We start from the raw sequence: 27,577 nt of genomic DNA, 5'->3' as shown, positions 1-27,577 counted from the left end.
GTCATATGCAGAACAGCTTAGAATGAGCCCTGATGAATGCCACAGTCTCCTCCTCTGGCTACCAAGCTATTCTGCCTCCATCCAATGAGTGTTGGGCTCCTGACTTGGAAACCAGTCCCCTGGGAGTTTAACACAGGGTATCACTTTCACACTGGTGGGGTCAGTGAAGATTGAAGAGGGGGTGGCTGGGCTGTGGGAGACTCAGAGCAGCTGATGCTGGAGAAGCCAGAGATGCCACAAGGTACAGAGTGACAGGACATGGCAGGCTCCCCTTCTCCTACCCACTGGACCTACCCACAGGTCACCAGCAGGCAGGAAGGCCAAGGAAATGTCTGATAGATGGAGGCAGGCAATGATGGGCCAGAGCAAGGTATGGGCCACTACCACCTGCTAGGAGGGTCAGTCTCAGTGTGAGCCAAGGGAAATGGCATGCTTATTTGGGCCACTCCAAAGTGGTCCCTGAGAACCAGGTGGGCACTTGCCAGCAGGGTAACATTCCCCCACCCCACCCTATCATCCCGTAGGAAATTGCCAAGATATGCAATTTCTGAAATGTCTGTCTGTGACAAAACCAGGATCATAGAGAAGATGCAAAATCTGCCCTCCTTGGAGGTAGTGGGAGACTACCTGCCATTTTGGTAGACCTGTGAGACTACCAAAGACTACCATTTTGGTAGACCTGTGAGACTTTCCATGTGGAGGTGTCCTGTGTCCCCTTCCCCAAGCCAGATCTCCTATCATGGAAGCCAGAGCCACCTGCAGGTCAGTGGTGGCCCTGACAGGATACATTTGTGGCCAGTTTTGGGCTCTCTCCTGATTCATCCTATGCCTGGTGTCCTGGCCCTCTTGGGGCGGGGTCTGGGAGTTCACAATGCCGTCTTCTCCTGCAGTTGCTTATTGGCCTCAAGACCATGGAGTGGTACACCTTTCTAGGAGGGAAATAGGTCAGCTCCCTTTTAGGAAGAGTGTTAGCTTTTCCAAAAACATTTCACTGTGAAAAATTTTCAAACTTTAGACATACACATCTTTGAGAAGAACTTTGTAGGGGCGTCCAGGCCCCCACAGAGGGCTGTGCAAGGACAGCTGCGGTGGCCTTACCACACATCTGCCCAGCCTTCCGTCACCCCCTTAGTCCATCTAACTTTTGAAATAAGCTTTTTGTTGGCAAATGATGTTAGGCTAAGATTAAAAATTACAAATCAGGCCGGGTAGCAGTGGCACACGTCTTTAATCCCAGCGCTCGGAAGGCAGAGCCGGGTGGATCTCTGTGAGTTCAAGGCCAGCCTGGTCGATAGAGTGAGCTCCAGGATAGGCACCAAAACTACATGGAGAAACTGTGTCTGGAAAAAAAAATCCAAATCAGGGATGGAGAGATATCTCAGCAGGCAAAGACACTTGTCACGATGCCTGCTGACCTGAGTTTGAGCCCAGGAACCCACAGGGTAGGAGAAAACCCGACTCCTATAAGTTGTCCTCTGACCTCTATACGTGTGCCTCCCCGTACTAGGTAAAAACAAAAATTTGTTTTAAATTTCCATGTTGGGCCACATCTTCTAGGTGATTTTCTTTCTAACCTTTTGAACAACCAAGAGTCACAGCAGAGAACTTAGCATCATTACCAAGCACACTTGCAGGCTTCTGGGATCTCGTACACAGTCATTGTTTTGAATAAGATCACAAAGGAAGCTGGTGGGCATCAGGGTGTGTCTGGTTAACTGCCCTCCCTCCAGGGTGTTGATAGGAAACCAGCTCTGTCACACAGGGAAAAAGAATTTACTCTGTAGCCAAATATGAATGGCTACTCCAGAGGAACACAGATTCAGGCTACAACTAAGGGGGTGGGTCTCTGCTGTAGGCCTCAGATGCTATCCGATGGAAGGTAGGGGTCTGAACATTCCAAAAAGGATTATTTAACAGTCACAAGAATGTCCCATCAATCACAGATGTGTTCAATAAATGGCTGTTTCGCCGGGTGGTGGCGCACGCCTTTAATCCCAGCACTCGGGAGGCAGAGGCAGGTGGATCTCTGTGGGTTCGAGGCCAGCCTGGTCTACAGAGTGAGATCCAGGAAAGGCACCAAAACTCCAGAAAGAAACCCTGTCTCAAAAACAAAAACAAAAACAAACAACAACAAAAAATGGCTGTTTCCCTGGGTGGTGGGGGTGCATGCCTTTAATCCCAGCACTTGGGAGGCAGAGGCAAGCTGATCTCTGTGAGTTCAAGGCCAGCCTGGTCTACAAAGCCAGTTCCAGGATAGCCAGGACTATTACACAGGGAAACCCTGTCTTGAAAAACACAACAAAAAGGTTTCGAGGGGTTATATTACCTAAGATAATCTGTCTGCAGCCCTGCAGCATTCCAACTCTCTACAGTCATTGAGGTTTTATGAATCACTTTGGCTTTGGAATGTTTAACACAAGTGTGGCTTTCTTCCAGGAACTGAGGGTCACACTGGCTCCTCATGCTGAAGGGGTGGTGGTGGTTCAGAACCGAACCTATTAATCAGGGTGGCAGTGAGCGCTAAATGGTGGATTTGTGCCAAATGTATTGAGCAGTACCTGGTGTACAGGAAACACCCTGTGAGGGTTCACGGGGGACTCAGGACAAGCGTGCTGACACCAGGACCAGTAGCACCCTCATTTGTCTTCTTCTTTTTGGGTGGCTTATTTTTCTAGATTCCTAAAAGCCTCGTGGTTTAAAGACAAACCATTCCTGACATATTTGCTTGAATGGCTGAATTAATAAGTGCATCTCTTGGTTTGCTGAGCCTCAAATCTGGTGCAGATTGTGTGTGTGTGTGTGTGTGTGTGTGTGTGTGTGTGTGTGTGTGTGTGTGTGTGTGTGATTTGTCCAGCTTTTCTGACAGAGTGAAAGGAAGCTGAGGCCAGAAAGTTGGAGATTCTAGACCACGGTGCAAGGGCCTCCAGCACCAGGGTGCAGGGAGCCACTTGCTTCCAAGGGGTATTTAACACCAGCTGCACAAAAAACCCACCTACACACAAACCGCACGCAGGGCCCACAACACTCTCTGCCTGGCTCCCCCATGGCTGGACTGCCCTGCAGGATACTGTCCTCTTTAGTGATCCCGACCCACCAAACTCCAGAAGCCACCTCTGCAATCCCATGCCTGGCCTTCCTGCCAAGATCTATCTTTCCACCCAACGGGTGGCGCCAGCGACTCTGGGTAGAGCCAGGAGCTAAGCGGGATTATCTTTGGCACATTCCTGGCCTGTTGTAGAGGACAACTCTAGACTCCCGCCCCAACTCTGAAGATCCCTAAATATTCCCTGAGGAGCCAGGCTGTTGGGTGTGCCCCAGCTGCAGCAAACTCCTTAAGGGTGGGCAGGAGAATCTGGGGGTGGGAGGGGCTGCTGTGCCGGGCGGACACACCCTGTGTCCGGGCCGCAACGACCCGGACTTGGCTCCGCTCCTGGTCGTTGTTCCCTCCCGGTCTCGGTATCGTTTGCCCTTCAGCTGCTACAGTCCTGCACAAGGACTCTGCGCCTGCCCGCCGAGTGTGCCCGGGCCCGCCTCCGGGGCTTTGTGACATCACAGCTCTTGTGAGAATGGTTGCCTTGGCGTTGTAAACGCAGTTCAGGACCAGAAGACTCGAGAACTGCGGACTGAGGCTTCAGAGCGAGCAGGGTGCGCGCAGCTGGTGGGTGCTCCAGGCGGGGTGGCCATGGGGCGCGGGCCCGAGATCCAGCACCTTAGCTGGGCCCCTTGCAAGGCTCTGAGCCCCTCCTTGCTCCTTTCCACTTCTTTTATGACAGGCCTGATTTAAGCACCCATCCTTTGCCTTGTTGCTGCATTCTTGCCCCAGGCCATGGCGTGGTAGGAGGAGTTCAGGGTGTTAGGAGGCTGGATTCCTGGGTGGTGTTTCCTCTTCCAAAGGGACTGAGGCAGGGATGGCTCAAACTGCAAGCAACCCTGGGCTCCACCGCCAGCCCTTCCTGGCGATGGTTTGGAACTCTGGCTGAGCCTCTGCAAACAGGAAAACTAACTCCTTTCTATTTGAAGGATGCCCAAGACATGGTCAGGAACTCTGACAGGTGGAACACAGGCCTTGTTTTCATGCAGCTTGCATTCTGGGAGAAATGGGCAATAAAAGCCTTTTAAGTGGTAACCACTTGACCCCATAAAGAAGAAAATGAAAGGTCATTACATGCACTGGTGCAGGAAGGTCTCCCAGGATGACATCTGAGCCTGGATTTAAAGGGAGAAGCCTCCACCCCCAACCTTACTCCACCCCCAACTTCAGCTAGGTGAGAGGCCCCAGGCAGACCAAAGCTGGTGTGTTCTAAAAACAGGAGGACCCTGGCAGCTGAGCTTTACTCAGGAGGGGGACAGTGGATCCCACCAAACCTGGATAGGCCACGCAGTGGAAATGCAAGCTACTGTCAGCCACGCAGGGTCGAGGAGGGCTGTGGGTGTGGGAGACCACCCACTCAAGTACTGTGTCACTTCCCAGGCGAGAATCTCCTTCAGCTAAGGCCAAGCTTTGCACACCGGTTGGTTCTCAGCCATGATGTCCAAGGCACATTCCTCTATGTTCCCTGTGAAAATGGTCAATGACAGTAAGTACTGAGCTGGGTGGGAACTTCCAGAGGTCAAAAGGAACCCTGGAGCCTGGGACAGTAAGGTGTGAACTCACTTGGGGGCTAGGTAGTTCTAAATCATCACCATGTATGAGTTTCTGACCGCTGCTGTGATGCAGAGCCGCCAGGGACTGCATGGTTTAAAGAATAGAAGCCCATTGCACAGCTTTGGCAGCCATGAGTGACAGGAAGGTGTACAGGGGTGGCGCCTTCTGATGTACCGGGAGAGTCTGACCCACGCCCCTCTGCCTTTGGCTTTGAGGGTACCACCCACTTCTGCCTTCACACTTCTGTAGTGCTCCTCTCGTGTGTCTGTGCTCCATTGTCCCTTTTATTAGCACAGTGGATGTGGGCTGATGTCAGAATGTCCTCAACTTTAGTAAACACGTCTGCAATGACCTTATTTACAAACAAGGCCACATTCTGAGGTGCTGTGGAGATACGGACTTCCGACGGTTGCAGGCCAGGAGAGATGGCACCACAAAACAAGCCTCTTGGCTTGTTTTCTGCTGTGGTTGCTAGGCTGAGCCTGGAGGAGGTGGGCTGGCTGGGCCCAGTATGGGTGAAATGTCCCTTCTCAGGCTAAATGACATGCATGCTATCAGGTGCTCACACTGGGTGGCATCTAAGAAGGCTGTAGGGGGACAATGTCATCATCCCCTCAGTCTCTGTTCCCTTCAGCTTTTAAATCCCAACTTAATGTGTTTTCGGGACAAGTCAAACTTCAAAAGCATGTTTTCACTCCCCCACACACCTATTTGAAAGTCTATCCCCAACCTCTCCCCAGACCCCGTGGGATGCGCAGAGACACCTCCAAGCAAGCTCTGTGCATATCCAAGCAGAAACTTGGGCCTACAGCATGTCCTTTCAAGCACACAATAAAAATGCCCGTCTGCATCCTGCTTTTTCCATGACCCCCACATTGAGCATCCCCAGGAGTGGTGGTACATAGCTGTAAAACCAGCACTGGGACAAATCAGGCAAGAGGATTGTGAGTTTGGGCCAGCCTGGGCTACATAGTGAGACCCTGTTGCAAAAAGCTATCTTAAGAACATTGGAGACATTTAATATTTTCTAGCTGATTCGAAATCCCACAGTGTGAGCAGAATGTGCTTTATCACCAGCTGCCAACAATAGACACATTGTGTATTTCCCAAAAATGAACTAGTATACATTCTTGCTCCCACAAGGATACTTAGAGCCCCCCACCTCCGTATTCACTATCTCTCTCTCCTCCTTTCTCTTGTCTGAGAACATTCAAAAATAAAATAGATAATGTCACCTCTCAACCCAGGAAAGTACAAGAAAACTCTGCTACCACAAGAAGATGGGAGAGCATACTCAACCCCCTGAAGAGGGGCCCTGGGGTGGGGGTGTTTAGTTGGGGGCACCCGGTAGCACTGAGGCAAAACAGCAGGTGGTAGTTTGAGAAACTTGAGGGTTGGTGAGTGTGTGGCAAAACCAGACCTGCCAGCCAGACCTGGGATTGGCTTGCCTAAGCCAGCTGGGAGGTCAGAGGGAGCCCAGAGCAGGCCGTAGCTTCCTGTAGAAGCTGGGAGTGAAGGACCAGTCTACTGGCTCACAAGACCTCAGCATCCAGCCTCAGTGTCGGTCCCATTCAGGGACACATGACTGAGGAGGATATCTAGCCCAGAACCTGACCGCCATGATAGAGACCGTTTGACTAAATGGTCAACTTCGTTTTCCTGGAAGCCGGGTTGTGGTGCAGGCCCATATCTCTGTAAAGAGCCTCAGTCATGAACACCAGGTAGGTGTCAGATGGGCAGGCCTTCCCTTGTGGGCAGGGCTGGGGACAACAGCTTCATGAGGCAGTTCAGAGGAACCTGGCCTTCAGAGAGCTCATTGCATCTTGGGAGCTGCAACCTGACTGCCTGGGTTAGAAGGTTTACTGCTGTGATAAGCACCATGACCAAAAGCAAGTTGTGGAGGAGTCTTACACTTCCGGGTACAGTCCATCACTGAGGTAAGTCAGGGCAGGAACTCAAGCAGGGCAGGAACCTGGAGGCAGGAACTGATGCAGAGGCTATGGGGGAGTGCTGCTTACTGGCTTGCTTTCTCTGGCTTGTTCAGCCTGCTTTCTTATAGCACCCAGGACCACCTTCCCAGAGTGGTATCACCCACAATGGGCTGGGCCCTCCCACATCAATCACTAATTAAGAAAATGCCATACAGGCTGTAAGCCAGATCTTATGGAAGCAATTTCTCAGTTGAGGTTCCCTCTTCTCAAGATGCTTCTAGCTTGTGTCAAGTTCACATAAAACTATCCAGCTCACTAGCCATCCAAAGTCAGCCCTGTAGCCACTGCAGACAAAGCTGGCCATCCACATATCCTGTGCACGGGGGCAACTGTGAGACCTTAGCTGTTCCACTCATCTGTCCTAGGCACCTGCTGGTGTCAGCCCCTGTGCTGGTGATACAGGGGAGATAAGACATAGGAGGTGCTTTTGAGTTAGGGGGAGGCAGCAGTAAGCAGCCCTCCCTCTTTGGGGACTCTATTCCTACTCCACCAACTCTACTCTGCTCCTTAGATAGGACAGGAAGCCATTCTCCCAGTGTCTGGGCACTGCTGGCCCTCGGATGGTGTTTTTAAAAATAAACGTCAGGTGGTGGTGGCACATGCCTTTGATCCCAGGACTTTGGAGGCAAAGGCAGGTGGATCTTTGTGAGTTTGAGGACAGCCTGGTCTACAGAGTGAATTCCAGGACAGCCAGGGCAATATAGAAATCCTGTTCTGAAAAACGTGTGTGTGTGTGTGTGTGTGTGTGTGTGTGTGTGTGTGTGTGTGTGTGGTATGTGTGTTTTTATTATATATATAATATCATTTCCCTTCCTTTCTTCCCTTCAGCCCCTCCCATGTGTCCCCCATTTCCTCCAATAACAGTGACCTCTTTTTCTTTTACTATTGTTTACACACACACACACACACACACACACATTGCTCAATCTAGTGTTGCTTGTATATGATTTGATTTCGGGGCTGACCACGTGATCTTGACTAACCAATTAGGAGCTCATTCCCGTGGAAGACTATTTCTCCTGTTCTCAGCCTTCCTTGGTTGCCTGTCGTTCTTTGTCTAGGGTTGAGGCCCCGTGAGATTCCCAGCCCTGCCACCTCCATGTTAGCACATCCACTGGTGGTGTCGTTATTCAGGTCTTGCTTAGGTAGCCATGTTATCGTGGTATCACAAGTAATTTCTAGGATGTACAATCTCACAGAACCTTTCTCCATACTCCAGCTCTTACGATCCTTCTGCCCCTCTTCCTCCACGTTCCCTAAGCCTTATAAGTGCAGTAGTTGTGTTATAGGTGTGTTTAGAGCTGGACACTCGACAACCACTTGTTCTCTGCATTGGGACTGGTTGTGGTTTTCTGTTGCAAAGAGAAATGACTTCGACGAGGGTGAAAGCTGTTTTTAGAGTGTATCTAGACTTAGAAATGTCACCGTTTTAGTAAAGTATTGATGGAAGTATTAAGGCAACTCCACGTAGTTAAAAGGGAGGTTTATTCTGTGGGGTAACTGACAAGTAAAGGGATAGGTTACAGGGTCCGGGAAAGGTGTCGTTCAGTCCAGCGGTGTTCTCTGGAGAACTCTGCTCGATTTACCTCCAGCATCCAGGATCCAGGAACCAAGAGAGCTGGCACATCCAGATCTCGGGTCTTAAGGGCTCCTCTCTCGGCCCCACCTCATAGGCATGACAGTTACGGGAAGCCTCAATGTGTAGCAGAAATCTTAAAAGTTCTTATTTAATAAAATCAAACCTGAGCCAGTTATTGGGGTGAATTGGAAGATCAGAGAACCAGAACAAGCCACAGCTACCTCGCCTCGCTGGATCCTCAGCTGGTCTTGTTTCCTCAGACTGGAGGCCTCTGAGTCCTCATATCCAAATGGCTCTCAGCTGAACTGTGCTGCTCAAAAGCCTGAATGCTTAACCAGCCAAATGCTTAACCAGCCAAAATGCTTCTTGTTTCTGGTCTTCACGCCTTATATATCTTTCTGCATTCTATCACTACTCCCTGGGATTAAAGGCTCGCTTTCTGGGATTAAAGGCATGAGTCACCATGCCTGGCCGTTTCCAATGTGGCCTTGAACTCACAGAGATCCAGAGGGATTTCTACCTCTGAAGTGCTAGGATTAAAGGTGTGAGTCCCACCATTTTCTAGCCTTTGTATCTAATGGCTGTTCTGTCTCTGACCCCAGATAAGTTTATTAGGGTGTACAATATTTTGGGGAACACAATACCACCACATTTCCCCTTTTTTGTCTAAAATTAAAAAAGGCTTATAACTAATACAAGAAAAACTATCCAATAAGTATATACAATATACACAGTCAAGATTACATTAACGATATCTAGTTCATTAACATCTGACAGATTCAGGCAAAAAAATCCATTATATATATTAACAATGTCCAGTCCAGTAACATTTGATAAACTCAGACAAAAAAATTTTCATTACTTATCTTATTTAAAACAAGTAGTTCCTTTTTAAAAGTAGATTCAAAAATTGACTTTTTATCTTATCATATTTATATTCTCTCTTTTTTCTTTTCATAAAAGTTTCAATAATCTACCTTTTGTCGTTTTTATATCTTCCCCTTTTTCTTTTTAGTGTAGATTCAGTGATCTACCCATTTATCTTATTTATTTATCTTTTTTCTCAGAGTAGATTTCAATGATCTACCTCAAATCTATATGTGGTAGTATTTTACTTGTACTGAAATGTGATTTTAATTGTATGTTAATAAATAAAGTTGCCTGGGGGTCAGAGCTATTAGAGCCATAGCAAGTGCGTGGCAGCGGTGGCGCACACCTTTAAGGACCTGGAGGGCGGTACATACAGGCAGTGATGAGGCAGTCACATGTTTGGGTTTACAACCAATGAGAAGGCAGAACAGCTAGAGTATATAAAGACATACACACAGGAAGTAGGCCCCTTTTCGGAGAGCTCTCTTGGCTGAAGAGGATCACTGAATCAGGAGGGGTGAGACTCTTAGCTCTGACCTCTTTGCTTTCTTCTCTGAATCGGCTCTGTGTTTCTTATTTATAAGACGGTTGATTACATCTACATCTATATTCTCTTTTTTCTTTTTTAAACAAAAATTCTGAATCTAATCTCCATGTTCAGCTTTTTTTCTTGACCATTAACAATTAATGACTTGTAACCAACCATCATAAACAATGACAATATCCATAACTCAAACGACCAAAAACCTCCCATCCCACCTCTTGGGAATGTGGGCGTTATTTTCTTAAAATTACTTCCATCTTTAGGGGATCCTGAAAAGAAAATTTTTGGTTAAATGTCAAGTCCTGTATCATTTGTCCAGTTGCTGCATAATGAGAAAGTACAGGGTTTGTTTCAAGTCTTTGTTCAAGTAGGCTGGATCATCTCAGCTAGCCATCTCAAAATTGTCCTGAGCAGTTTGTAGTCCAAAGTCGATCTTTCTGTAGTGTGAGGTGTGGTCATGGTTCCCTGTAGATTTTTTTTTTTTGTGTGTGTGTGTGCCTCCTCTGTGGTTTGGAGCAATCACAGTCTGATGAATGTCTGTCTCTCGGAACCATGAACATTCTTCCCTAGAACAGAAAATCTTCACCACATTTTCTCCCCACCATTTGTCTTGCCAAACATTTCCAAACTGACCTTTGTTGATGCTTTCTTGTAACACGATGGTCTTGGCAATTCTTCTCTGAACAAGCAACGGTAAACTCTTCATCCCAGGTAGCAGCATCATCGCAGTCACCAACACGATAAGAAGCAGCCAGCAGCTCGGAGTAGCAGCCACTGCCTCCATGGTCCCACCACTGTTTGTGGCTCGGCCCCGGCCGAAGCTTCTCCTAGGTTGGCCTCAAACTCGGGATCCTCCTGCCTCTGCCTTCTTCAGTAAATCCAACCAGTGTGTACCACCACAACTAGCCGAGTGTAGCTTGGGCCTGAGCTGGGGCCCACAAGGCCACAGGCAAGCAGCTTTTTCGTTAATTCGTACCATGAACATTGGGCTCCAGATGTAGCAGGAATCTTAAAAGTTCTTATTAATAAAACCAAACCTGAGCCAGTTATTGGGGTGAATCAGGCCCTCCCCTGTCTATCACTAGTTAAGAAAATGCCCCATAGGCTTGCCTACAGCCTGATCTTACAAAGGTTTTTCTCAATTGAGCCTTTCTCTCTTCTGATGATTCTAGCTTGTGTCAAGTTGATATAAAACTAACCATCACAGTTTGGAAGTTAACAAGAGTTGAGGATGAGTTGCAATAAAAGGTGATGAATTTGGGTGCGTGCCCCAGAGACTTCAGAGGCAGGCCATGGATTTTTAAAAGAAATCACATATACTGTGTGTGTGTGTGTGTGTGTGTGTGTGTGTGTGTGTGTCTGTGTCTGTGTCTGTGTCTCTGTGTGTATGTGTTTGTATGTATGAATCATGGTGTGTGTGTATGAAGGTCGGAGAACAGTTTGGGTGCATCAGCTCTCTCCTCCCATTGTGTGGGTTCTGGGGATCAAATTTGGGTTATCAGGCCTCCTGGAGAGTGTCTAACCCACCCATCTCACCAGGCCTTTGGGATGCTCTTGTCCTGGTTTCCACTGTGGCACCTCCCTCCTTTGAGCCCTTGAGGAGTCTGGTCATCTAGTCACTTTTTTAATGATGCCTCCCTGAACTAGAGCCCATTTTAAACTATGGGCTCTAGTCAGATGTGTATAGCTTTCCAGGACATAGCTTGATGAAGAGGACAGCTGGGCACTCAACCAGCATCTGGGAAGCAGGGGCAAGTGGATCTCTGTAGGTTCAAGGTCAGCCTGGTCTACAGAGCCAGTTCCAGGACAGCCAAAGCTACACAGAGGAAACCCTGTGTTAATCCAACAGATCGAGAGTAAGACCACTACCATAATTTAAAGCCAAACTTTAATTAAATACTGGCCAGGTAGATGGCACTGGCAGGTTCATACCCAGGTTCCCAGGAAATGGCCCTGAGTCACAGTTTGCAGTGGCTTAAGAAGGAAAACCCATAATTCATTGTATTTGCCACCAGGTCCAATCAGGGGCAAGCATACATCCTGACATAGTTCCTGCCTGTGAACCTCCCACCCACATGTGATCAAGCACATCTGTGCAGATGGGTCAAACAAACTTGTTTAGGGGGATGAAAAACATGTGACTTGTTATCTCCATAAACAACAGCCTCCAGCATTTCAGGAACTGCCTGTCCTTGGGCAAGGGGCTTGCAGATCAGAGGCATTTTTGTTTTATGGATCACTAAGGCACAGCAATCAAAACTTAAAATGTAACTTTGGTGCTCACATTCCCTCCTTGAGTTGTATCTTGAATCAAATCCTTGACTCTGTGATGGGTACCTGTTTATATTGGGATCTAATAACCATCATCTTAATGGTACCCAGACAGGAATTATCATTTAGTTAAATCATCAATGATGCAAGAGCCAACAGCAATTAGCAGAAGCAGAATGACCAAAGGCCCTGTGACGGCTGATAGAGTTACTATCTGGAAAGGACCTGGAAATGAGAATGGGGACCAGTTCATCTCAGGTCCCCCTGTTTTGCAATTTTTTTTTCTGAGCACAGCCAGCTTATTTCTACTGATTCCTGAATGATTTATATAGAAATAACTATTTTCTCTTAAAGCTGTACAATAACCTCTCTGTTTTACATAGAGTGAGTTGAGTGTCCTATCATACTATAGAACTATTTCAACTAATGACTCTTCCAGTTGCTAGATCTGGGTCTACTTGGTTTAAAAGGTATACCTTTCCTGGCATGCCAATAGGCACTATTTTGCTTCCTATGCCAGGGATTTTTCTTTTGATTGAACATTCCAGCCTGCTGGGGGACAAGGGATGATGTACTCTCTTCTGTAACTACTTCCTGCTGAAACTAGGACATTGTTGTCAGAGCCCAGGAAGGTTCAAATGTTCCTGCAATATCAAAAATAAAGTACCCTTTTTTATTTCAAGAGGGAGAAAACAGGGCATAACCACATTCTGCATAAGGTAAAACCAAACTCCAATAGTGCAAATAATCCAAAGCTCAATATCTGGAATTCATTCCAGTCCTTTTGGGTTTCTTGAGAGGCTGGGATCACCTCTTTGGCCCCACCCTTGGCAGCAGAAACATAGCCTGCCTTCTAGATCCCAGCTGGCTCCGTTTCAATGTGGCTGATGCTTCTAGTGACTATTCTATGGCACCAGCATTTCCAAAACTGCTAAGGTTCCACCATTGCAACTGGGCTGTCTTAGGGAACTCCAGCCTTGCCACATATTTGCAAGCCTCAGCTGTTCCCCATGATCCCTTCATGTCTTTAAAACCATTATCACCTGAGTGGCTCTTAAATTACAAAGTTTAGCTGCCAGAGCAAGCTAAATTCTTGCATATAAAAGCCTGGAGGTGCAGCTTTAATACCTTATTAAACAAGCATTGTTTGTAAATCCTATTTTTTTTTTTTACAAATCATGTTTTCAGGCCAGGACAGGAATCACACAAAAATTTATCCTAATCCATATATCTTGGATACCTGTTGTTGCCTCCTTGGTAGGCCCACCCCACATGATCACCTTTAATAAAGATGACTAAGTCACATGACATCCATCTTAGTCAACCCAGCAAAGATGACTGCCAGCTATGTGGCTGCCCAGAGATGGTGAAGTCACATGACATCCACCCTCTCCAACCCTAGCAAAGATGGCTGCCAGCCATGTGACTGCCTAAAGATGGTGGCAATCCAAAATGGAATCATGCCACATGGTTTCTTTAAAATTACCCTTCCATAGATTTTTAACTATCAACTCCCAGTATTACTAGTTTCAACTTTTTTTTTCATAGATTTTACAGATTTTTAACCATATCCAACAAAGTAAGCTTATAAATCTCCAGATACTGAATGTTCACATAAACCAAGTCTAATTCTTTTGGCTGTTCTGTGTGGTAATATATTGTGTACCTTAAGAAAATTTGCCTTAAGATCAGAGAACAGAACAAGCCACTAGATTAAACATAGATGCCAGGTAGTGGTGACACACACCTTTAATCCTAGCACTCAGGAGGCAGAGATCTGTCTGTATCTCTGTGAGTTTAAAGCCACCCTGGACTACATGAAATTGACTCAGTCTAGGAGAGAAAACAGGGCCAGGCAGTGGTGGCACACACCTTTAATCCCAGTACTGGGAAGCACACATGCCTTTAATCCCAGGAAGTGGTGGCTGGACAGAGAAAGGTATATAAGGCGTGAGGACACAGGAACTAAATGCTTTTCAGCTGAAACCTTTCAACTAGAGGCTCTTTTGGCTGGAGCCTTTTGGGTGAGGATTCAGAGACATTCAGTCAGAAGATTTATGGAGTTGGCTAGGTGAGCTGTGGCTTGCTCCTTTGTCTCTCTGATCTTCAGGCAAATTTTATTAAGATACATATTATATCACCACAGTTCTGCTTTGCTTTCTTTTCCCCATCTCTCTGCTGGGTGATTCAACGGACATAGCAGCATAAAGGAAACTTTCAAATGTGCCTGGGTCTAGTGAAGGGAGGGCCGTAATCCAACTCCAGAGCCAGCTTTCCAATCAAGAAAAATAGCATAAAACAACTTTAATGTTATCCACACCCAAAAGGTATCTGAACTCCTACTAACCTGACTCCAGTGACCTGAGAACTCAGAGATAAACTCTGAGCCCTGGTCATAAATGCAGCCATGGCATCCATCAGTGGTGACTGACTGCTGTCGGCAGCAGAGACAGCAAAAATATCCAACCCAGTTTTGTCTCAGTTCTTTGCTTGCAACAAAACTTACGGACACACCAGAAAGCACAGAGACACAAAACTTTCCAAAAAAACAAGCATACACAACTTTCTTGAGAAAGAGACAGACAGAACTTTCCCCAGGAACCAGAACCAGATGGGTGGGTGACATCTTGCTATGGCCAGATGGGGGAATAGTGGGGTCCAATTGAACCCGCTCCATATCCCAGATAAGGATCCCACGAAACAGAACCAGACTATGACTCACTCGGAGGCCTCCATAGATGCTTGTTGCATTTCTCAGCATGGCAGGTCACTAAGACAGTCCAGAAACTGAAGGCAGCTTTGGAGCCTTGGAGCCTTGGAACAAGGCAAGTGCCTCCTGAAGTTGCCCTTCAGCCCCAGAGTTCTGGAGTGAAGGTCCAGCTTCAGAATTTGGGTGAATCTCGCTGAATCTTGCTGGGGCCTCTAGAAAATGTTAATCCCACCTATTGAGAATAAGACTACTATCACAGTTTAAAGCCAAATTTGAAGCAAACTTTAATTAAATACTGAACAGGTAGATGGGCTCTGGCCAGGTCCATACCCAGGTTCCTGGGAAATGGCCCAAAATCAAGTATGGCTAAGAAAAAACCCCATAATCCATTGCATCTCCCATCAGGTCCAATCAGGGGCAAGTGTATACCCTGACATAGTTTATGCCTGTGAACCTCCCACCCAGATGTGGTCAAGCACATCTGTGCAGATGGGTCAAACAAACTTGTGTATGGGAATGAAAATCATGTGACTTGTTATCTCCCATAAACAACAGCCTCCAGCATTTCAGGAACTGTCTGTCCTTGGGCAAGGGGCTTGCAGATCAGAGGCATTCATTTTTGTTTTATGGCTTTCTAAGGCATAGTAATCAAAACTTTAACTTTGGCTCTCACACCTGTCACACACACACACACACACACACACACACACACACACACACACACACACAGAGGATGGTCAGTTCCAGGGAGCCTGGTAGCATATCGACCCCTGGAGGGGTGGCTTAAGTTTCTGATGGAACTTCATGTGTCAGGGAGGCCGAAGTGACCTTATCTTCTAGACACCTGGGCCAGGTTAATTGCTGATAGAACATCTGGTGGCTGAGGGCTGCACAGAGCAGGCCACTTCCTCAGCCTCACTGGCTCTTGCTCTGTAACCCTCTCTGGGACAGTTAGACATTGATCTGACATTTTGAAAAGAATTTTTTTTTTTTTATCCTGGCGTGATCAGACACTGGACAGCCTAGGAATTGAACCTGAGTCCTCTGGAATATCAATCAGTGCTCTTAACTGCTGAGCCATCTCTCTTTCCCTGAAGTCTTTGATAGGGTATTAAAAGCCATAATTTAGAAAGAACCCCTAAAGCTTAACCACAAACCGTAAAGAACCCATCCCCAAGTGGGCAAATAATAGCCACTAAAACCTTCACAACAGGGACGTCAAAGTCAAACCCCAGATGAGATGCCACTTCACACGGATTAGGCCCCTTGTCAGTGAATGACAAATGCAGAAGACAGTTGGTGTCGCCAAGGACCGGGAGCAGCGAAGCAACAGCTACCAAGAAAGCAGTCTGGCAGCTCTTCAAAAGAGCTCAGAACCAAGTTGACATCTCAAAGCGATTCTAGTCCTAGATCCATCACAAGGAAGGTGTGTGAAACAGGGCGTGGAGTGGAGACAAAGGCAGGGATCCTGGGATCCTGGTACCCCACCCTCACCCCACGTGCTCCAGTGTCTCAGTATAGCCTGGGTGTTGGAGAGCGAGCTGTTCTGTCTGCCCACCTCTCCACTGGGAGCTGTTTGCAGACATGTTCAGATGACACACCAAATCTGGGCACCAGGGGCTGAGGCAGAGTCCAGGTTTTGCTGTTCCTTAGGGTACCATAGCATATCCTATGCATATATGTTCATGCCCCACCCCCTGCCATGCATGTCCTCACACTCCTGGGATCAAACAAAACAGAAATTGCATGTCAAGGACCTGGCCATTATCTGATAGTATCTTGTTACTAAAATTCCTTCCCAGAGAGAGACATAAACAATGTCTACTCCCCCATCCCAAGGTCACCAACATCAAACTGAGGTATGATTCCACTAAAGTCCACCTGGAACCAGTGAGTTTACAGGGCTTCCTTATAGAGCAGTGGTTCCATACTCCCTGTGGGGGGTGTTGAATGACCCTTTTGCAATGGTTGCCTAAGACCATTGGAAAACACAGATATTTACATTGCAGTTCATAATAGTAACAAAATTACAGTTATGAAGTAGCCACAAAAAATAATTTTGTGGTTGGGTGTCACCACAACATGAGGAACATATTAAAATGTTGTAGCATTAGAGAGATTGAGAACCACTGTTATAAGTGAGGGATTATTTATAGGAGTATGGGTGGTTTCCCCAAAGGCCACACTAGAAAGTCTTACTCAGCAGAGATGATAGCTTTCCTATAGTCACATAGATAGAGGCCTCTTCTCCCAAGACCCAAGACTACACACCATTAGGGCAGAACTGTATAAAGCTGATTGGGAGGGGTGGCTGTATACTCTGGTGAGGGTCCCATGACCTTTCCCCTCCCCCAACAGGCCCAGCTATGATGGTCTTTTGTTGGCAGGCCCAGCAGAACTTCCCCAAATGGTTGTTTGTACAACATGCCAATAGTACTAACCTTGGTGATCCAGAGAACCCATTACAAAGTTGGGAAATGGCAAAAGACTGAAAATACTCCCAGGGTCCAGTGAGGGGCTGGTTCAGCTAGGTGTGTGTGAGTCACGTGGATGAGCCATGGACTGATACTTTAAATGGCAGTAAAAGACACATAAAATAGACATTCTTAACCAATTAAATGCAAGTGCAACTACACAGTCAACCCTGTCATCCAGCTCTACCCTTTATTGTTCAAAATGAAGCTGTCTCTCCAGTTCCAAGTACCAACATGAAATGCCTGTTTATGGAAGAAGATGTGTAGGCAGACTCTTCTACCCTGCCAGACAGTTCCCAAATAACCAAACTGAGGTTTATTGATTATAAATGCTCAGCCAATAGCTTAGGCTTGTTACTAGCTAACTCTTAAATTTTAAATTAACCCATTATTTCTTATCTATGCTCTGCCACATTGCTTATTACCTTTTTTCAGTACATCAAGTTCATCTTCTGTTTCCTCTACATCTCGTACTCCTGAGATTCCTCCTCCTCCTCTTCACGCTTTCTTTTTGTCTGCCAGTCCTGCCTAATCTCTACCTGTCCAGCTATTGGCCAGTCAGCTTTTTTATTAAACCAATCACAGTGACAAATACTCACACAGTATAAAGGAATATTCCACATTTTCCCCTTTCTGTCCAATTAAAAATGGAAGGTTTTAACTTTAACATAGTAAAACTATATATAACAAAAACAAAGATGGGGGTATAGTGTGGGCAGGTGAGGAAGTCTGCTGTGGGCTTTAGCTGTCTTACAGGGTCCTTCACCTTAAACTGGTGGGTGTTAGAATGTTTCTTAGAAATAAAGCTTCAACAAAGGCCTGTTTATCACTGATGACAGTCCCAAAGCAATTCTGGTGTCTGACCTGCATTCATCCCATGCCTGCTTGTATGTACACATGTGTGCCTGGCGCCCTCAGAGGACAGAAGAGGGTGTCAGATCCCTTGGGATTGTAGTTAGCCATCATGGAGGCTGGCTGCATTTATGACAAGCTTTTCCACTTAGCATCAGGTCCTCAAGATCCAGCTATGCCACAGCATGTAGTCAGAAGAGATGTCTGTGTATGCACAAAATATATTTTGCTTTTAAAAGTATCTATTTGTCACATATGTGCAAGTGTCTGGGAGGCCAGAAGAGGGTTTCCCTTGGAGCTGGAGTTTCAGATGGCAAAGAGCAGGGATCACTCTTAACTCTCAAGCTAGCTCTACAACCTTTAAAATTATATATATATATATATATATATATATATATATATATATATATATATATATATATATATATTGGTTTTTCGAGACAGGGTTTCTCTGTGTAGCTTTGCGCCTTTCCTGGGACTCACTTGGTAGCCCAGGCTGGCCTCGAACTCACAGAGATCCGCCTGCCTCTGCCTCCCGAGTGCTGGGATTAAAGGCGGGCGCCACCACCGCCCGGCTAAAATTATATTTTTTAAAATGAGAATGTATTTTGATCGTATTCACCCTGATCCACCCCTTTCCTCTGTCCCTCCTCAAATTCAGGTACTCTGTGTGTTTGGGTGTTTTGCCTGCTTGTATGTACACATGTGTGCCTGGCGCCCTCAGAGGACAGAAGAGGGTGTCAGATCCCATGGGATTGTAGTTAGCCACCATGTGGGTGCTGAGAATTGAACCTGGGTCCTCTACAAGAGCAGCTGATGCTCTTAACTGCTGAGCTCTCCAGCCCTTAGTTTAGAGACACAGGGGCTATATCTAGATAAACTAGAGATACAGGAAATATATTTAGATAAACTTGAGATACAGAAGCTATATCTAGAGAAACCAGAGTTACCTAGATATACAGGAGATATATCTAAATAAACTAGAGATACAGCACCTTCTGGGTCTGATGCCAGCCTAGGACACACAAGGAGACTCTGTTTAGCAGAAAGAATGGGTGAGGATGCTGCTCACACTACAACACTGAAAATTTTTGACAATGTATATGCCTTTCTTTTTCAATTCAGAATGGAGATTTGAAGTACAATTTTGACTTGGTTTTAGTTCACTTTGTTGTGTTTATGGTTAGTGTTTAGTTTTTAGTGTCTTAAATTTTACTACCAGGAAAGTTTCCCATAGATTCTAGGCAACAGGATAATTTGGCAGGAGGGAGTTCTGGGGCACCCAGGATGCCTCACTCCGCAGCTGCCCCTTCCTTTGCCTGCAGTGAGACTGTACTCTGAAGTGTAATTCTAATTAATCTTAATCAATAAAAACCTGGAGTTGGATAGCAGTCAGCCACCAGAGAGTTCTTACAATCTATGAATCCTCTGACTGAATGGGTGAGGATCCTGTCTCATGGATCCTCAGACTGAATGGTCGAGATCCTGTCTGTACCCGCCTTATATTCCTGTCACCACCTCCTGAGTGCTGGGATTAATGGTATGTACTGCCACCACCACCTGGCTCTGTTTCTCTTTTAGACTGGTTAATCTTGTGTAGCCCAGAGTGGCCTTGAACTCATGACCTTCCTGCTTCCTCCTCCCAAGTGCTGGCATTAGAGGTGTGTGCCACCACTGCCTGGCCCCTATGGTTGACTAGTGGCTAGCTCTGCCCTCTGATCTCCAGGCAAGCTTTATTTGTTAGAGCACAAACAAAATACAGTACTCAATCCTTCAGGACCCCAGACTTCAGATTGAGTGTTTCTGCTAGTCAGACAGGCTTGATGGCCTCCTCACCTTCCGTCTAGGACTGCTCAAGGCTGACTTCCTCCATCCCAGGGCACTGGGGACCACAGCCATCCCTGACTTACCCCACAGCTCAGTTCTGTTCTCTTCTGGTTCCTCTGGGAGGGTTTGGGGCTCCCGGTGGCTGTCTTGGGAGGTGCCACAAGGCTTTTTGCTGTGGGTGTCAGGTAACAATGTCAGTAAAGCAGCTCGACTTCACTGTCTGAAGTCACCTGAAGAAAGAGATGAACCATCCTCAGGGACCAACCTGGACCTTCACCTTAGGTTTCTTGGTCACAGGGCCAGGTTAGCAGATCCCTTTTCAGGTGGAAGGGGGTGGGACTTTCCAAGGAATGGGATATTGACATTTCCATTCTGCCATGGGAGGAGTCAGGGGCATGTTGTTCACAGGGAGTTATCAAGGGGACTGACAGAAGGGAAGGCATGAAGCAAACACCTCCGGCCAGTTTTCAGGGGAAGGATGCTCATGGCCACTTCCTCACAGTCTTGTCTCAGCAAAGTCAGCATCCTCATCTCCCTTGTAGACCTGGAGGTGCCGAGAGATGGCTAAGCTGTGCCCTGTGCGTCTGGAAGCTAGCACCACCCTTGCTGTGTGTCCACAGCTCTCAGGGCCGGGTGGGTCATTGCTGTGGCTCTTGCTTTTGTGTCTCACCAGAAGACAGCCTGGAGTTCATAAACAGCTCCTCTTCCTTCGTTGAAGACAAAAAGAAACCTCCAAAGAAAAGCAAAGGTAGTTTCCCTGAGCAGGGTAGGCAGAGGCGAGGCCTGACACCTTGCGTCAGGTGCGTCAGACTGGCCTCCAGGGTGCAGGGGAGAGGGGAGTATTTCTCTTCCTGTTGGACAGAACTCAACAGAAACACAAGGAGGGTTGGTAGTGGGGATAATTAGTGGGAAACGAGTCAGATCTGAACTTCAAAGCCCTGAGAAGGCATCTGGGTGACCAGGTCCTAAGTCTTTCTGTCTCACCAGAATTTTCAAATACAAGATTGTCTTATGGTCATGGAAGGGCTGATGTGCTCAACTGTGTTTGACTCAAGGCAGGAAGAAAGGAACCTAATAAGAGAAAAACTTCCAGCCCTAGTTTTCTGTTGCTGTGATAAAATACCTACTCCCCAAAGCAATGCAGGGGAGAGAGGGCTTATTTTAGCTCATAGCTCCAGGTCACAGTCCCTCGTAGTAGGGAAGCCAAGGCGGCAGGAACTGAAAACTGCCAGCCAAAAGCAGAGAGGAATGAATGCAGGCGTGCAAGCCTGGTGCTCAGCGTACTTTCTCCACTCTCGTTCAGTCCAGGTTCCCAAACCAAGGAATGGAGCTGCCCATGGTGGGCCGAGTCTCCCCACATCAATCAACAAAATCAAACATTACCCTCTCATTACCTCAGCCTCAGAAGGAAAAGACCATCCCAGAAGCCCCATCCGATGCTTCTGACTCACACCCCATTGTCCAAAACTCCATGTGGCCATAAGTGTGGACACAGAGGTCTTTGAAAGCAGACACATAGCTACTTTACACAGACCTCTCTCTCAGGTCTCTAACGGCCTTTACCACACTAGCACCCTTCTTGCCTTCCAGAGCTATCCTGGAGTTTCATACTGATGGGGACCCAGGGGACCCTGTGTGTCATTCACCCCTCTGACTTCCTGGACCCTTGGATCTCACACTAGGTGTCCACTGGTGTCCACAGTAGGATCTGAATCAATGTAGAGGAGAAAGGCATGACCTGGGGTTCAGAAGTAGACCATCATGAGTCCTGACTCGGGACCTGCCTCTGGTTCCCTGGATGGGTTTCTGACAGTCTCCTTGGGACCTCCGGGAGTTGGCCTGGCCTGCACCCCACTTGCCCTACCCATAGGAAACCTGTCCAGTTCTATCACTTTGAGCAAGAGGCTCTGGCTTCCCTTCTCTGTGAAAGGGGCCTCGTTGGGATTTTCACACCAGCATAAAGGCAGATGGGTGAGACAGATGTCCCCCCACCCCCCCCCGATTAAACCACAGAGGAAAGTTAATGGGACTCAAGGACTCAGGAGAAAACTTCAGGTGTGGTTGGATTGAAGAGCACTCAGAGATGCTGTGTGTCTCGTGGTGGGTAGAAGGTAACGGGGACCCCTGAGACACAGGCTGTTTTTTTCCTTTTGCAGGGAATGTGACTATATCTGACCCCTCAAGTAACCCTTTCCACATGTCAGGGGATGTGGATTTCTTCTTGTTCAGAGAGCAGGAGCGGGATAAAGCCATTGTAGTAAGTATCTGGGCCTGGGGTAGCCTCTTCTGAGAGGCGTCCCTGCTCTCTGTTCCTGCTGTCTCAGGTAAATGCTTCCCTCCTCAGCTCACACACAGACCAGAGCAATCATTGGCTCACTTTCCCTACAAAATCAAGTGCAGACACTGCCCAGCTCTCCCACCTCTAACCTGTCCCATGATTCCTTCTTCACTGTCTCTGGGCCTTAGTCAGGTGGCTTCCTCAGTTGCTCACTACCTCTTCCCCTTCCCCTTGTGCAGAACGCCATTCTCTCCCAGCATTCTTCTTGTCCCTCAAGGCCTGTCTCACACCTCACAAGTCCCCTCCTCTGGACCTCTCCCCTGCCTGGAATCCCACAGGGAGTGCTCCGACCCCTGTCTTACCTGCATCCCAGCTTGTTGCCTCTTGTTTTAGCCACGTGACCTGGAGCCAGGGCAGCTCTGGATCCTGCAGCCCCAGCACACAACAGCAGAACAAGCCCAGACAAAGCAAGCAGTCCACCTGCTGCACCCCTCCTCCACCTGCTGCACCCCTCCTCCACCTGCCGCACCCCTCCTCCACCTGCAGCACCCCTCCTCCACCTGCTGCACCCCTCCTCCAACTGCTGCACCCCTCCTCCACCTGCTGCATCCCTCCTCCACCTCCACCTGCTGCACCCCTCCTCCACCTCCACCTGCTGCACCCCTCCTCCACCTCCACCTGCTGCACCCCTCCTCCACCTCCACCTGCTGCACCCCTCCTCCACCTCCACCTGCTACACCCCTCCTCCACCTGCCACACCCCTCTTTTCTTCTGGCCTGACCCAACAGCCTGTGTCCCCTGATTCAGGCTCAGCACCTGCTGTTTTCAGGGTGGCAGGGCCCCATGGCAACATCAGTAGGGCACTGGGTGGAAGACATCCTTCAGCCTCTGTGTTGAAACTGGAACAAGCCTGTGACCCATGCCCAGCTCCAGAATGAGACCTGGCAGCTTGGGGCTCTGAAAGGTGGTGCCCAGTTGACACACTTGCTCAGCCACAGAGAAGGGATGGAAAACCCACAGGCAGGCCTCTCTCTGGCCTTCACCTGGAGCCTTCCTCTTCTTGGATGCAGGATTGGGTATTTCTGTTTCCAAGCCTGGCAGTACCTTGGGGTACTACCTTCTGGAAAATTCACATTGAACTGGCACCTGTGTTTGGTATAGCTTCCCCTCCCGGGTCCCATCCTCAGGTGGTCATTGACCTGTTCAACCCCAGAGGCTGTTTGCAAGAGCCTACAGCCTCTCTAAGAGTACCAACAACAGAGTGCTTAGCACAGGTGTGTGTGTGTGTGTGTGTGTGTGTGTGTGTGTGTGTGTGTGTGTGTGTGTCCTCCCTATGTGTGGGCCCCTTCAGCCTCTAGCATTGGTCAGGAGGCACTGGAGACATGCCTCTGACAAGAACTCGGATCCCATTGACTGCCTGTCACCCCCACAGGAACGTGAACAAAAAAAGATGCTGAGGGTGCACCAGAAGATGACCTACTCATCCAAGGTATCTGCCAAGCACATTAGCCTGCGCCGGGAGCTGCAGCTAGAAGAGGAGATGGAGGACCAGGAGCTGATTGCTGAGTCCCGGCAGCTGCACGCCTTCCGCAACAACACTGCCTGGAAGCTGGCCATGACCCAAGGTACAGCACCTCTACCTTGTGCAGGAGCGGGAATGAGGGGTGATTAAGAAAGGCGCTCCCTCTGTCTGACACTACATACCTTGAAGAGCTCTGCCTTGATGGGCCACAGTTCCAGAACATGCTGATCCCATGGAGACTGCATGGTATGCAAGGGTGGAGGCAAGCTCAGCATGCAGAGGCTTAGGTCCACCCAACAATCAGCCAGTCACAGGCAATGGGCAAGTCCAACTCCAGCGAGGAGGCCTCATCTGAAATTTGCCTTCCAGGTCTTGGTCATCTTGGTGACACTACAGCTTTTGATAGGACATGGCCAGCACTGGACTCCTCTAACTGTGCCAACCAAATGAGTTGTGGGGACGCTATAGTAAGAGAGGCCCAAGCCAGACAGTCACCAACCATGTGGAGCCTAGCAGTCACCTCTCAGCATCCCAGGGGACAAGTTCCTGGAGCCCCCTTGGTATCAGAACCCACAGTGTATTTATGCTCCCCTGTATTCTCTGAGTCATTCATAGATCTGTACATTGTGGGTTCAATATACATTCTATGTAGACGTGTTTGTAGGGACAAAGGAATTCATTCTGTAGTGCAAATGTGAGTCTCTTCCATATATTTCTGATCTGTTGCTTGACTCCAAGGGAACAGACCCCACAGATGTGGAGGGTTGGCTACATGCTGAGGGAACCTTTTCTCCCCTTTTCAGACCCATCACCAACGGTAACACCCTGGGTAGGCAGCAGCACCCCAGCCTCCTCTGTGGACTGTCTTGGGTGCCCAATTCCAACCTGGGCTCCAGCCTCTCTCCCTTACTCACCTTCTGAGTCTTGTTGCAGAAAGGAAGGGGATACCTGAAACATTGAATGACTACTTGGAACAGAAGCGAAACATGTTCCTCCTCCAGGTGGGAACGCCTATATCCAGTCAAGGGTCTGTAGCTTGGCTCTGGCCCAGCTGAGTCCCTTCATGCTTGCTCTGCTGGCCCACAGTACGCCCTGTCAATGAAGCGCAATGAAATCCAGCGGCTAGAAATGCTGGCAACCCGGGAGGAGAACAGGCTGGAGAGGGCGGAGAAGTTCCTGGAGAAGGACGCAACCTTGTTTGACGAATTCCTCAGGGAGAATGACCGCAGCTCAGTGCAGGCCATGAGACTGTGAGCCTTCAGGCCCTTGTGACCTTGCCAGGGAAAACCCATATCCCGGACCAGGTCCAGTCTAATTTTACCTGGACCTGGAACCTTGAGCCCTAGCCAGGTCCTGATCTCAACCTACAGTCATGACCCCTGGCTGCCCCCCTAGCCTCCTACCTGGCCTGTGCCTGAGGCCAAGGCCATGGCTTCATCCATTTCTGATTGGTCTTTAATGATCCATGATTGGCCTCCTGGTTCCCCCTCCCCCAGGGCTGAGAAAGAGACCAAGATCAAGGTGGAGAAGATCATTGAGATCCGGGAACTCACGGCCCAGATCATGACCATCAAAAGGTAGAGTACAGGGGACACCTTTCCCTGTCACTTCACTGGAGCCATGGGCCACTTAGGACCACAAAAGCCTCTGTAGGAGGCTGTGGCCTGTTTTATGGGTGTTGATGAAGCTGAGACTCAGTGACTCTCCTGAGGCCACGTCATCAGGACACAGGACTGTTGTGGCTCAGGCTGAGAGCAGCAGGCAGGGTCCTCATGGATGAGGACCATGTAAGGTTACTGTAGCTCAGGAAATCCTGACTGTTCTCGTCCCTGCAGGGCAGGGTCCCTTCCCAGCTGCTCCCAGCTAGGGCTTGGTGGTGGACACCGCCTAACTTTCTGCGTCCCTCCCTGGGCCTAGTGAAATCTCCAAATTTGAAGACACTTTGCAACATTACAAGATCTACAAGGATTTCCTGTACAAGCTGTCGCCCAAGGAGTGGTTGGAAGAGCAGGAGGAGAAGCGCCTGGCTCTCAAAAAGGCCAAGGAGCCTGGGGAGTTCGTCAAGGATACCAGCACGGTCGCCTTATTAGGGGACAAAGGTGAGGCAAAGAGAAGGGTGTCCTCCAGGGGTGGGCCCTGATAGTGGTGCAGAGAGCCTGCACCCAGCTTGAAGGAACCCCGTATGTATAGGGCCCCATCTGGTCCTTTCTTTCATGGCTGGGTCCACACATAGAAGTACCCACTTTGAACACCCAGGAGCTTAGCTCTAGCCTTCCCACAGGGACACGGGCTTTCCAGTCAAACCAAGGGCTCTCCTCCCAAGTGTTTCCCTTCCTCCCTTCCTCCTGGGCTGAGAGCCTCGATTACCACTGAAAGTTCTGGGTCCAGCAGTGGTCACATGGGGTTCTCTTCTGCTTCCTGTAGGGTCTGGCATCAAGAGCAAGACAGCCTTGCTGTGGAAAGGTATGACTGTCCCAGTCCAGAGGGGACCCACACTCCTGCCAGGGGCACACACAAACCTTTCCCTCCCCGCCCCCCCTCTCCCCCCAGAGGTTCAGAGCTTGAAGAATCCCTTAAAACTGACACGGTCTGGGCAGGTCCCATCCAGCACTCAGAGCTTCCCGCGTGTCGGCCAGCCCAGCCAGCCCAGCCTGTACAGTGAACTGGACTCCCGACTGTGAGTGGTCTCCAGGGGCTTGCGGGGAGGGGGCGGGGGGGGGCGGGAAGCAGAGGTCACTCAAGGAGACAGCCAAGCTGGCAGGGTCACAGGGGAGGGGCAAGGAATCTCATGTGGCCCTGGGGTAGGGGGAGGAGAGGGAAAACAGCTGAGGGTCACTCCACAGGGCTGCCCCAGGCATCCGGTTCTCACCCTGGGGTGACTGAGGTAGTGAGTAGCCCCAGTATGACAGCATAATAAAGAGGAGTGGGGTGGGGCTGGAGGGGTTGTTCCTCACTGGAAGACTCCTGCTAGGGGTAACTTTTCCTGTCTGTAGGCTCTGCTGGGAGGGTAAGCAAGGCCCCATATGTATACTACAGGGTCACTGTTGGGCCAAGTAGTATCTGGATGCACAGTAAAAACCCTGCAGTTTTCAATGTAGTCTTGAGCCTGAGCCTCGGATCTGAGCCAAGGTGTTCCAGGCAGCATTGTTGGTGGTATATGGTGGAACAGCAAAGTGCACATGTGTGTGCTCAGAACCAAGTCTGAGTGAATTCACAATGCAACATGGGTGAGCACTGTCCAAAACACCCCAGATTAGTTATACTTGTTTGACTTTTAATAAATTTCTGGTCATTACAGGTTAGGAGACTTTTCACTGTTGCCCAATTTTTTTTCGTAATTCTCACATTGAGCTTCACAACCCCATGTGGAGTTGGGACCCACAGTTTAAGAAGCTGGGAACCGGCTGGGTGGTAGTAGTGCATGCCTTTAATCCCAGCACTCAGGAGGCAGAGGCAGGCAGATCTCTGTGAGTTTGAGGTCAGCTTGGTCTACAGAGTGAGTTCCAGGACAGCCAGGGCTACACAGAGAAACCCTGTCTCAAAAAACAACAAAACAAAACAAAACAAAACAAAAAGGCTGGGAGCTAGGTGAACACAACTGGATGGATTGTGAGCTGCACAAGGTCACAGCTGTGAAGGCCATATCCCTTTGGAGAAGCAGCAGGGCTCCGCAGTGTCCTGCAGTATCTTGAGCAGTGGCTGAGCTTGAGCTACCTCCACATTCCTCATCTGTAACACTGGCCCCAGAAGGTGCAGTGGTGAGGCACAGGCAACCTTCTTTGCTCCTGGAGTGCAATGCACCTGGATATTTGCATCTCCACCTTAGATTCCTGGGCATCTGGCAGGAAGTTGACCTCACCTGTCCCCCAGATAACGCACAGCCCAGCTGGAGTGGGGAGGGGCCGCTGGGAAGGGCTGGGAAGCATGTGGAGGTGGGCTCCATACAGTGGTGAGGCCGTGCAGCCGCTCTGCACCCCTGGGAGCTGTCTCAGGACAGAGTCTGCCCTGTGTGGT

General features: G+C 48.7%; 1 protein-coding gene across 1 annotated transcript in view; it reads left to right on the top strand.

The window, feature by feature from the left end:
- The first annotated feature begins 3,406 nt into the window (after nucleotides 1-3,406).
- The window catches only part of Cfap100 (cilia and flagella associated protein 100), a 31,315-nt gene continuing 7,144 nt past the window's right edge, over nucleotides 3,407-27,577 (top strand). Inside the window, exons 1-11 of the mRNA XM_052719054.1 lie at nucleotides 3,407-3,658; nucleotides 4,472-4,577; nucleotides 20,437-20,511; nucleotides 21,920-22,020; nucleotides 23,474-23,666; nucleotides 24,497-24,564; nucleotides 24,650-24,813; nucleotides 25,060-25,140; nucleotides 25,481-25,662; nucleotides 25,988-26,026; nucleotides 26,114-26,240. Of these exons, the coding sequence (XP_052575014.1) occupies nucleotides 4,526-4,577; nucleotides 20,437-20,511; nucleotides 21,920-22,020; nucleotides 23,474-23,666; nucleotides 24,497-24,564; nucleotides 24,650-24,813; nucleotides 25,060-25,140; nucleotides 25,481-25,662; nucleotides 25,988-26,026; nucleotides 26,114-26,240 (1,082 nt within the window). The 5' untranslated portion in view covers nucleotides 3,407-3,658; nucleotides 4,472-4,525. The remainder of the gene's footprint in view (nucleotides 3,659-4,471; nucleotides 4,578-20,436; nucleotides 20,512-21,919; nucleotides 22,021-23,473; nucleotides 23,667-24,496; nucleotides 24,565-24,649; nucleotides 24,814-25,059; nucleotides 25,141-25,480; nucleotides 25,663-25,987; nucleotides 26,027-26,113; nucleotides 26,241-27,577) is intronic.

The sequence above is a fragment of the Peromyscus californicus genome, unplaced genomic scaffold (assembly GCF_007827085.1).
Source record: "Peromyscus californicus insignis strain IS unplaced genomic scaffold, ASM782708v3 Scaffold_6__1_contigs__length_162567912, whole genome shotgun sequence".
In the NCBI taxonomy this organism is placed as follows: Eukaryota; Metazoa; Chordata; class Mammalia; order Rodentia; family Cricetidae; genus Peromyscus; species Peromyscus californicus.
The sequence above is the reverse complement of the archived record's forward strand: the minus strand, read 5'-3'. Positions and strand labels throughout refer to the sequence as shown.